The 12215-nt window shown below is 39.8% G+C and overlaps 1 protein-coding gene across 5 annotated transcripts in view; it reads right to left on the minus strand.

The window, feature by feature from the left end:
* The window catches only part of ERCC6 (ERCC excision repair 6, chromatin remodeling factor), an 83959-nt gene that overhangs the window by 39682 nt on the left and 32062 nt on the right, over positions 1–12215 (minus strand). For all 5 annotated transcript variants that reach the window (XM_087431834.1, XM_087431832.1, XM_014789002.2 and 2 more), the window contains 2 exons: positions 9649–9807; positions 1910–2045 (listed from right to left, as the gene is read on the minus strand). In XM_087431834.1, the coding sequence (XP_087287960.1) occupies positions 1910–2045; positions 9649–9807 (295 nt within the window). The remainder of the gene's footprint in view (positions 1–1909; positions 2046–9648; positions 9808–12215) is intronic.

Here is a 12215-nt window from a genome sequence, read left to right on the forward strand (position 1 = left end):
TTGTTATTGGTCTATTCAGATTCTCCATAAGAACATCTTTTTGATCTTCTGCATAACAGCTTACCTCTTTAGACGTCGAGATACTTGACAATGGGAAAGGAACAGGAGAGTTAAGGGTCAGAGTAAAAACAGAAGTCTACTGCTTTTCCTCAAAAGTTAAGTAAGAAACTTCAAGTTGAAGTCCTTGGAAAACTGTAAAGCACTAAAAAATTTATGAACAATCATAGGAATGCATGTGTCTGTGTGTGCAAAACCACCTCAGAAGGCGGAATCATTGTAAACAAAAGTGAAATACCTATTTTTTAAGGTTTTGCCCCCTAAATAAGAAAGCAAGTCTCACCAATAGAGACACTGACCAATGTCAATTCTATTTCCATTAATGAGTCAATGTATTCTATTTACAAGAAGCTAGTTCTTCAGGTTATAATAACAGAGGGAATGCAGGTAAGCCATGATACAGGTGAAGGTGTGAAATAGCTTCACAAGCCCAGAAGAACATATGAAAAATTTGCCTTCTAAAGACAAATATCAACTAGTGAACTCCAGTATAGGATTTTGCAATACAAAACACTAAGAGATGTCAACAGACAACGGAAGCTAAAAAAAATGAATCAAAAATGTTTTACCAGGATGATGACAGGATAGTTACAACAATTTCGTTCGACTAGAAAAATAATCTAAACTATTATTTTCATACTGCTAAAAATCACTTTTTTTTTGATCATAGCGTTTATCATACTTCATTAATTATTTTAACTCAGTTTTCCACTTACCATTTAAAATTCAGGACAAAGTCAGCTAATTCAACAACAGCTAATAGAAGCAGGACTCCATCTCACCAAACTTGAGCTACCAAATTACAGATACCCGATTCACTTCGAGCAAAGTTCTGCTTACTCAGGACCACAAACACAATGGGAATTTGGAGGAAAAGGGGTATTAGCAAAATTACAGAGCCACTGGGGTCTAGTGGCTCTCATGTGTCTAGCTCAGGGACGCCAACATCCAGCAGCTCTTTGAGCCACACTGCTTCCATGGGGGTGCACAAGAGCTCACTCAAGAGATCCAAAGACCAGGAAAGACAGAACTCATAACAAACTGCCCCTTCTTTCAATAAAGTAGCCTGCAAACTCATAGTGACAATGTGTAATTACTATTTATTCAGCAAATGCTTATGGCATACTTGTGATAGAAAAAGTGGTAAGACACACAGTCCCTACTCTACAGAGCTTACAGTCTAGATGGTGAGACAGCCTATCTGTGCTACCCACAGGAGCACAGACAAACCTCCTTTCTGATAACGTGGCTAAAACTACGAATAAGCGAGGAAATACAACTTTAAAAATACAGTGATTATAGTTATATGATGATCAAGGTTTCAGACAACAAAAAGAAACTTAACTAAAAAGCAACAATACAAATTGTAAAACTCTCAAAATGGCAGGTTGTTCTTTTGTTCATTAAAAATATATTTTAAAAGCATATTAACAAATGAGTTTACCAATTAATAGTTATCATATTACATTTTGTACCCACTTTCCTAAAATTGTTTAAAGCCACTAATGCCTCAAATCCAGTCAATGACCTGTTATGTAAGCCCCTGATTTATAGCCCCATTCACCCTCTCAGGCTGTGGCGTCCTGCCTACACCCAGTTGTGTTTCACTGGACAATCACTAGAGAGTGTCCACGTCTGGACACCACTAGAGAGTGTTAGAACGATAAACCTACATTCGTAATTGTTTTGAAAATACAGAGCTCTAAATAAAACAGCAACAATAAGTTAAATGCAGGAAAGAAACACAGGAAAATACATTTCAGAACTACATGGACCAAAGAAAAAACAATTCTGTAAAATGGAGGGCTTTAAAACAAAACAAACAAAAAGACAGTGAGTATCGTAATGTTACCTTTCTGTGGGTACAGGAGCCAGTTTCATGCAGAACTGCCACTCTGAAGGGAGGCCACCACGTGTGAAATTCCTTCACCCACTGATGCATCACTGTTGTTGGACAGACAATTATAGTCGGACCCAACCCCTCAAACCTGCACCCAAAACGTTCAAGAAGAAAACACAACCATGAATGACAGCATATGGATGATCAACTGCCAAAAAACAAAAAAAGAAACAAACAAAAATTTAACAGTTCAAAAAAGAAAATCCTAGCTATGGAAATTTATTGATATTTTCTTTAAATAAAAAGCTAGTGGGGTTAAAACCCAGTAAGTGAAATCTGTACAATCCTATTTATCAATATTGGATGTAAGTATTAAGAGAAAACACCAGCTAATACATTAAAAGATAGCATCTACAGTACAGTAAAAGAAAATCAAACAAAAATTATTTAACAAATGCTTTCCTTTCCTCTTCTATTTCAGATTAGTGACGGTATTATACAGTATATCTTAACCTAAGTGAATGTAAGAGTATCTTAAATTCATTTGAAGCCCCATAGTCTACCAAGAGTTTTCACCCACAAAATTTCAATCAACCTCACAGCCCTGAGAAGTAAGCAGGACAGACACCCTCTAGTGTCCGGGGGCTCTGAAGGTTGGCATGCCCAAGGCGATGTGGTTTCCAGGAGACGGAGAGAGCCTAGAAGTCAGTCTTCTGATGGCTGCAGCCTGCTCCTTCACTACATCATGCTGCTTGCTTCTCCACGGGATGAAAAAACCAGCGGAGGGGCAACACAGTGACTGTTTCTACCCGCAAGCCCACACCAATAGAGTGCAAGCTGCACGTTCCTCTAGAAAGCAGCTGAGCACCACATAAGTGAGATCCTTAACAATAGGCATGCACTGACCCAGCAATCCCAAAGACCATTTGTGTACCAGGATACACACTGCAGCATTATGTACACTGGCAAAAGCAGGCACTACCTAAACGTCCGTCAATGAGAGAAGGGTTGAATAACCCATCCCATTTCTTTACTACAGCACAAGCTAGTGGTTAGGAGCACTGCCTGGGTCTGAAACCCAGCTCTGCACACACTAACTGTGATCCTGGGCACATTACTTAACCTCTCTGAACCTCAGTTTCTGATCTTAAATGGACATAATAATAGTACTGATCATACAGGGTTATATGAAGATTAAATCAGTTAACATCTGTAAAGTGCTTAGAACAGTGCCACACAGTAAATACTATAAGGGTTTGTTAAATAAGATGGAATATTATATAATCATCAAAATCATTTTTAAGAAAAACTGGAAAAATGCTCATAAGTCTTTCAAAAAACAAAATTACTTATGGAATCACTCAATTCACTTACACATAGGTAGCCAGCAGACTGGTCATGGCCACTATCTCAACATCCATTTCTCCTCTCTCTCCTTCCTAACAGAACCACACTTTCGTGACGGTATCCCCTTTCTTCCCAGACATGTACTTGACAGGACTCTGACCACTGTGTGGCCGTGGCAAAGAGGGCAGAAGTGGGAATCCTGGTCCCTCTACAGTCTGCCAGCACACAGCATTCTTGGCGATGCTCACCAGTCCACTAAGGAACCTGTAAGACCGGCTCACTCAGTGTATGCTAGGACTTACACTAGAGGCTGGGGGCAAGTTTTCTCTCTTGGTCTCTCCCGCCACACATGAACAAGGAAACATAGCCTAGTGGCCACCGTGCAGTTGGACTACAGTGCAAGGAGATCTTACGACCACACGGAGAACTGGCCTTAGGAGAACATTAAAGTCCTGGGTCCCTGACGACATCGTGGAGCTGCTGATCATGCTAAGTCTACAGCTCACCTCCCTCTGTCGGTTTTTAGGTGTATCACACATATTGTGAACGTTTCACCCAATCTGAGGCCAGGTTTTATTCACTTGTAGTCAAATATCCTGATACACTGTACACCACAGGAACCTGACTGAACCTGCACCATCGTGCCCTCTTTCCCTCTTGTCACAAGGGAACAGGCGTCCCTCTTCTTGTCTGAGAACAGTACTTCACCTGTGCTTGTGACCCCATACCCCGCCTCATCAACACTCCCATTGCTGGAGCTGCCTCATCTGCAGTCTTGCCAGAAGTTGGGTGCTAGTCAGTGCAAAAGATGAAAATTAAGTAACAGTCAAACTAACTATGGGAATCTCTTCAACACTAAACTCAGCTCATGCTACAGGAGGCCACTGGGAGCCAAGACCGCCTGAGGACACTGGAAAACCACATGGCCTACCTCTCACTCACTCTGGAGCAGAGTCACCAGCACTTTTTAAACTATCATTCTCCCCCGCCCCTATCTTTTTCTGCCCAACAAGGTTGTTGACTATCTAAAGCTAGATGCACGCTGCACACACTTTCCCCATGCTACCTCATTAATTCCCACAGTTTCAATCACTCCCTCTATACTGATGGTGCCAAATCTAGGTCTCTAGCCCAGATCTCTTTCTTGAACTCCGAAGTACCATACGCTTGGATGTCTAATTGCCAGTTGCCATCTCCACTTAGATGTCCCCACGGTACCACCCGTCATCCTCCTCCCACCTTGCCCTCCACCCATGTTTCCTAATCCAATGGAAAGAACTGTCATCCATTCTACAGGTGCCCAAATTGGAAATCCAGGCCTCATCCTTCCTTGGTCTGCCCTTGTTCTCCACCATATCCCAACCTACACTGAGTTCATAGTCTACCTCCTAAATCCCTCCCAAAGTCACCCTGGCTCTCGGTCTAGACTGTCGATACTCCAGTTCTGGCCACTATCATCTCTTACCTGGGGACCTGTACTTTCTAGCATCATCATTTCAAAAAAGCAAAATCTGAATGCCTCATCCCTTTGCTTAAAAATCCTAAAAGCCTTTTAATGTTTGTCGACTGCTTTTGGGACAGTCTAAACACCTTAACCTCGCCTGTGAGACCACGAGGACTGACCTCTGCTCACCTCTTTAGCCTCACCTCTCTCCCTGTCCCCATCCCACACCTGCCCCATGGTTCAGCACTCCATCTGCCAGCACTGTCTTCAGTTCCTACCAAGTGCATACTCCTCTGACCTCTCAACCCCTGCCCTGTCCCTTCTTACCTTCTTATCCTAGCTACCATCTATTGTCCTTCAGCCGTCAGCTTCTTCTATAGATTCTTCCCTTGTCCCTTTCTCTCCAATTGGCTTAAGGACCCTTCCTCAGTGCATCCACACTAGTTAGGACCCCATACCAATCCTATCATAACATGTATCACCCTTATTGTAACTGTGTGTTAGACTCTCCCTAAGCTCCTTGAGGATATTGAGACAGCCTCTTCTTTAAACGATCTCAACGCCCAGACCACAGGAGGTAATTAATGAATATTGGCTTTATTAAATGAACACGTTTTTTTAAAGGTTGGAAGAAAATGTACTGAAATGTTGAAAGAGATTATTTCTGAGTTGGGGGACCATGAGTGATTTTTATTTTCTTGCTATAGCTCAATAAATGATTCCTGAACTTAAAAATTTTTTTTTGTAAATTACTCAGAGTAAATCACAGTGTTCAAAATATTAAAAATAATCTTCTGCAGAACTGAAAAATATCTTATAGTTCTAACAGAAAAGCAGGTGATAAATGAGGCTTACCCCTATACTCCAATGCGACAAAATGCCTCCACTCACTTCTAAACCCTCTCAACTCCCAGCTACAGTCACTGTCGCTGCCCTTCTGCTCTGCAGAAAGGGCTCAGACGACAGAAGCCAGAGGCTGCAACAGACTCTGACACTTCCCGCAGAATTCCTAAGCCGTGCTCTGCTGCTCACCAAGGCAGGTGTCATGCAGGCACCCCCTCAAGCTCCCTGGGGAGAGCGTGACTCTGCCCTGGCCCCTTCCATGACAATATTCCTTTCTAAAGGATTAATGCACCAGCTTCTTTATATCCTCCAAGGAGAACAAAAGAGAGGTATCATCAGTATGTACTTAGCAGAGATCAGGCAACAACCAATCAAAACCTGTCTAAAATATTTAAAAACAAACTCACTTTCAAATAAGCATAAATATATACATATGCTTATTTAGGTTATACAGCATTTTTTCTCTTTTTAGAACATGCTTTCTATAAACTGCTACATTGATGACTCACACTTTGTCATTTAAGGCCAATATTTTATTCTGGCTGAACATCTATCCGGCATTACTGCGCCTTTAATTTCTACCATTCTCTCTCTATTAGGAGACTACAGAGGGTTTCATGCTGAGTGGAAATCTAGGAGCAGACCTAGATTGTTCCTGAACCACAGAAGGGGCAATCAGATCCATTAACAGTCACATCAACTGAACCACCCTTTTCCAACCCTCAATACCGGTGAGATAAGCATAAGAAACAGCTAAATGTAGTAGAGTGATTAGCATCAATTACCAAACTGGCTAGAATTCCTTTCATCTTTGATTATCATCGATTATCTAATGAATTTAGGACAAGCCAATAGCTCCAAGGTCAAATATTTCAACCTGCAGGATGGAAATCTGCTATTCATAGCCTAGAATCTACCAGGAATCACAAAGTAAAATAATTACCTTTGATTTTCCAGGCCATTTATTTGTAATTAGGAATTTACTAAATGATATCCAAGGCTTTAGAGTATTAACTGAAGTTTGAAAGGTAAATAATTTATTTCCTCTCCATCATAAAATTCAGGGGGCCTATTATTACAACAAGAATGGCAAAGTGAAAAGAAGGTAGTATGTACATTATGAACTGGGAACACAACAACCAATATAGATTTTTATTAACCACATGTAATATGCTTCTCCTTCTTTTAAAAACAAATACACATACAAAAACAGTAAAAAAACAAAAACAATTGCTTTAACCATGAAGTTTCTTTTTGGTATCCTAGAGACTTGACACTGTTTCAGTGATCATGGACCTTAAAATTGCAACACTAACACCATCTCAAATTAGGCCCAAAAATCTACAGCTTGCAAGAGTTCAGAGAAAATGTACATAGCCAATGAAGCAACGCCAGCTCATGCAGAATTTCACTTGACTCTTCATCTAACTATTTTTCTTTAGGACATAAACATAGAGGAGAACTCCAAATTCATTTACTTTCAGGGAAGGACATGTTATAAAAGTTAGAAAAATGTTAAAAAATTGGCTCTGGCACATGGAAGTGGAGGGAACCAAGATCTTCAGTACACCTCTATTCATAAAGAGCCCAGTTGTTGGGCTGATATATAACTGCATTCTAGGAAGCCACTTGTACCAATACTATTCTAATAAAGACGATCTGGGCTATAGTCCAACGTGCCACACTATTTCATTAAGGAAAAGCGGATATGAGCATTGATAGTTAATTGATTACAGCTGCTGCTCATTATTAGCTCTGACTTCACTCCTAGTAGGATTGTCACCACTCGAGAGAGCATGTTTTAATTTTTAGATCAAAACTACACTGCAGGGATGACTTTAGGTTTCCTAGGCCCAGGGTATTAGACTCCACTCAAGTTTCATGATAATAGGGAGAGAAGAGAAGAAAAGAGATGGGAAATAAGAAAATCCCAGAAATCATTTAAGCAAAGAAAGACAGTCCTAGAAACCATCTGGGGCAGCGTGGGGCATTCTAGTTATCAAAAAAACCCAAGCAGAGTTACGGAGCCAAGTCAACTGAAGGGCTATTTAGAAAAGAGCATTTTAAAAAATGCTAAGCTAACATAGATAATAAAACACTAAATGCCCAACTTCAACTTTGACTTTTCCCTTGGGCTGGAATATTTTCATGTGTTTCCAGGTAAAATGTTAATAGAATTCTAATATTTGAAGAAAAACTTCAGCATCAATACAACTTCCTTGTAATAAAAACAACAAAACATTCAGTATTTAAAAATCTCCAAATGTGGGGCCCGCCCGGTGGCGTAGTGCTTAAGTTCGCACGCTCCACTTTGGCAGCCCAGGGTTCATGGGCTCGGATCCCAGGCATGAACCTACACACCGCTTATCAAGCCCATGCTGTGGCAGGCATCCCACATATAAAGTAGAGGAAGATGGGCACAGATCTTAGCCCAGGGCCAACCTTCCTCAGCAAAAAGAGGAGGACTGGCAACAGATGTTAGTTCAGGGCTAATCTTCATTACCAAAAAAAAATCTCCAAATGTTTTCTCCCCTTCCTACATCTATATAAATATTTCTAAAATATTCTAAAACTTCAAATACTCTTCATGAGAAGTGTTTATCTGCTAAATTAATGAAAGAGTAAGGAATAAAAACAAAGCACTAAACTCCGAATATTAAAAAAAAAGTTCTTGGGCCGGCTCTGTGGCTTAGCAGTTAAGTGCACGCGCTCCACTACTGGCGGCCCGGGTTCGGATCCCGGGCACACACCGATGCACCGCTTCTCCGGCCATGCTGAGGCCGCATCCCACATACAGTAACTAGAAGGATGTGCAACTATCACATACAACTATCTACTGGGGCTTTGGGGGAGGGAAAAAAAAAAAAAAGGAGGAGGATTGGCAATAGATGTTAGCCCAGAGCCGGTCTTCCTCAGCAAAAAAAGAGGAGGATTAGCATGGATGTTAGCTCAGGGCTGATCTTCCACACAAAAAAAAAAAAAAAAAAAGTTCTCTCCTCAATAGCTCATGGTTTGTATCTGGCTCTCTACTAAACATTTCTCTGCCGATGCACCCAAGTGTAAGATGGTACCTTTCTGCAGTTGCTGACTGACTGCAAGCTCACCGACACTATTTTAAAGGAGTCTCAGAATCATATCTAGTGATGCCTGACGTTTCTACCACATAACAACCTGGCAATTATCTTGCTATTCCTCATTAGATAAGCCTATTGGAATCCAAGGAGTTCTTGGATTATCAGGTTTAAGATTAAATATCCCAAATAATTTACCTACATTATTTTTACTAATACTGACTTACATAAAGCCAATTTACAGCTTAAATATGGAAATGCTCACTGTATTTCAAGATAAAGTATTTCAGTCCTACCACACGGAACTAGCACAGTTTAAATGCTTATTCTTTCAGAATTCGAAAGCTTTAATAGTTTAAGTTCCTAAAGAAAATAAAGATTATAATCTAAATATAATTTTCTATAATTGTAGACAGTACCTAGGCTTTACAATTTATATAAAATTGTTAAAGATGGGAGGGGGGTAGAAACCATAGTGAGCAGACAAGTAACTTCATTAAAGAAAAAGCGCCGTCTATAAACACTGTCATGCTCACTGATTATAAAAGAAATTCGGGAGAATGGCTTCTCCAAAGCTCTAACTTTCCCCACGAACAGACTCTGTACTTCCTGTAATGCTCACCTGGTCTCCTGCCAGAACAAATATTTTAATGTAAAATTTAATAAATGGAACTAAAAGTATTATGTCTGATTTAAAATTCCATATTGTGTAAACTATTGATATTAACATAATTGAGTTTGTAAACAATCCATTTGTAGAAGCTAACCTTAGACACAGTATTGACCCAAAATATCTAGTGGGGCTCATCTGCAAAATGAAGCATCAATGCCTGGAATTCATTAAAAGTGTTACATGTTTAATTTCTCCTGCCCTACAGCTCCATTGTCTCGTAAAAATTTTCCTTTGATGTCCCCCACTAAAAGAATTAAAGGAATATTGTAATTGAAATGTCATCAATAATTCACAAGACCCTCCTCCACAGCAATACATCTGATGAAATATTAATTGAGCTCCACAGACTGACAGTCTGCAGAGGAGCACTTGCCTGTAATTTGAACCACGAGTCCTGATCTTGCTGTAGCTCAGACCTGCCAAGAAGGCAATTATCTGGATGGTCTTGCCCAATCCCATTTCGTCTCCCAGAATTCCTCCTGCCTGCTGGCAGTGCAATTCCCACAGCCACCTAACACCTGTCTGCTGGTACCTAAAACAACAAACACCAACAAGAAAAAGAAAATGGCAAATGGTGGGTAATACACATCATAACAGAAAGTACTCATGAATTAGTCATTTGGCTAGGTTCTAGTACCAGTCAGAGAAGCATGCCGGATGTGTGTTTTACATGAGTATTGTATTTATAAGGTCATACATTTTTGATTACCTAGGCATAAAATCACAAATTTTTCTTTATAGAATGTTAACACATTTCTAATTAAACTGATAGATAGGGTAATTAGGGACTATTTCATTTCTTTTTCAACATTAGAAATAGCTTGGTAAACGAGCATAAATTTATTATCTTTTATTCAATATCCTTCTGGAAAAAAATCTCAAATATTTTTAGTTATACAGAATTCCAATAATTTTTCTATGAAAAAGAGGCATTAATATTTACTTGTTCAATCTGAACAGCATCAAAAAACAGGGCCGAGAATACCACAACTTACAACATATACTGTTGAAAAGTCACTTGGTAATCATATTATCTTTTAATAGAAAAAATTAAATGAAATTTTAAAGCAATAAACAAGTCTGAACAATAGGACTGTTCATAAAATTACTACATAAGAGATGATTCTGTCATATTACTAGCAGATGCAAAAAAAGAACAGTTTAAACAGTCAACAACAAAAAAGGTCTTTTTAATATCTTAAAGCAGAACATGATTCAGGGACTTTATCATAGATACAAAAAGGTCAGAGCTGTTAAAATAAGAAGTACAGGTCAAAGAGAAATAACATACTCCCCTCTAAAACAAAAGGAGTTCGTATTTTCCTTTCTCCATCAATGGCATGTTTAATCTATAATCTAAATATCAAGTTAAAAAAAAGGAATAATGCAGGGCCGGCTGGGTGGCGCAAGTGGTTAAGTGCATGCGCTCCGAGGCGGCGGCCCGGGGTTCGCGGTTCAGATCCCTGGCGTGCACCAACGCACTGCTTCGCAAGCCATGCTGTGGCGGCGTCCCATATAAAGTGGAGGAAGATGGGCATGGATGTTAGCTCAGAGCCGATCTTTCTCACAAAAAAAAAAAAGGAATAATGCAAAAAGCATTTCTGAGAGTGAAGGAAAGATTACATTGTGGAATGGTATGAAGATTATATGCCAAGTAAAAAAAAAACCTAAGGCAAAAAACACTTAAGTTAAAAGACAATGAAATCTAAAGGATTTTTTTTCAAAGAAAATACCAAGGCTAATGAGCTTCCTACCCGAGAAGAAGGTGGTTTAGCTGTCGTTTTACTGCCCACACATTTACTATTGGGTACATGGTATGTCTACCTAAAGTCTCACTATGGACTTCAGTCCTTGTTAAACCAGCTTTATTTAACCTCCTCCTCTCAGTAAACATTTCATAATTAACCTGCCCCCAGTATTCTGCAAATCAATTCCAAAAGTGTGACTCCAGCTGCTGCCATTATCACCATATAAGGAAAACTCCGAATGAGAATTTTGCTGCTTATTAAGTTTGTTAAATTATAATTTACACACTGAATATGTACCCTGGAAAAGAAGATTAAAAATCAAAGCACAATAAAGTCTAGTATGGATAAAAGATCATGTATTTGGGGAAGAAGAAGTTCTATTAACATGTGGTATGTAATCAGAGAAAAATGGTTACCACTTAAGGAGCCTACTGTTGGGGAGGCTCCAGGCCTGGCGGTTTGGATATAGCCTCAAAATCACCCTGCATGGAGATGATCAGCCCATTTTATAGTTAGGAAACACAGGCACAGAGAGGTTAAGTAACTTGCAAAAGGTCACACTGCTAGAAAAAATTTAGCAAGCCAGAAGTGAAATCCAGGACCTCTGATTCCAAAGTGATTCCACTTGAGAGAATCTTGACCAGTGGTTCTCGAAGAGGGGTTATTTTGTTCCCTAGCAGACATTTGGCAATACCTAGAGACATTTTTGCTCATTAGAACTAGGAAAATCCAATTGTCATCTAGTGGGCAGAGGCCAAAGATAGTGTTTAACATCCTACAATGCACAGGATAGTCCCTACAACAAAGAATTACTTGGTCCAAAATGTTAGTTGTGCTGAAGATGAGAAACCCATATCTAGAATAAAAGCTGGTTGTGAACTGGCTACACTAGACTAATCTCAGCCTTGGAAAAAGACGTATTCAAAAAAATCTCCAAAACACCAATGTACAATCAGTTTCCAGAATCATTAAATTCTAGTCAATCCAGAATCAACCTCCTTTAACTGAGGTAGAGAACAACTATGGGACCAGCTCCTTTGGGCAGAGCAGGGACCCAAATCTCCCAGGATCACTCCAGTGTTTCACTGCCACACTGCCTCCACCCAGCAGAGGTCCAGTGCCTCTTTTTGTTTGGGGCCAACCAACTTAAAGTGGGAAGACTCTGGAGACAAGCAATCAAGAAATCATGAAA

Source organism: Ceratotherium simum, chromosome 6 (genome assembly GCF_057802395.1).
Source record: "Ceratotherium simum simum isolate JZ-2026a chromosome 6, ASM5780239v1, whole genome shotgun sequence".
Lineage (NCBI taxonomy): Eukaryota > Metazoa > Chordata > Mammalia > Perissodactyla > Rhinocerotidae > Ceratotherium > Ceratotherium simum.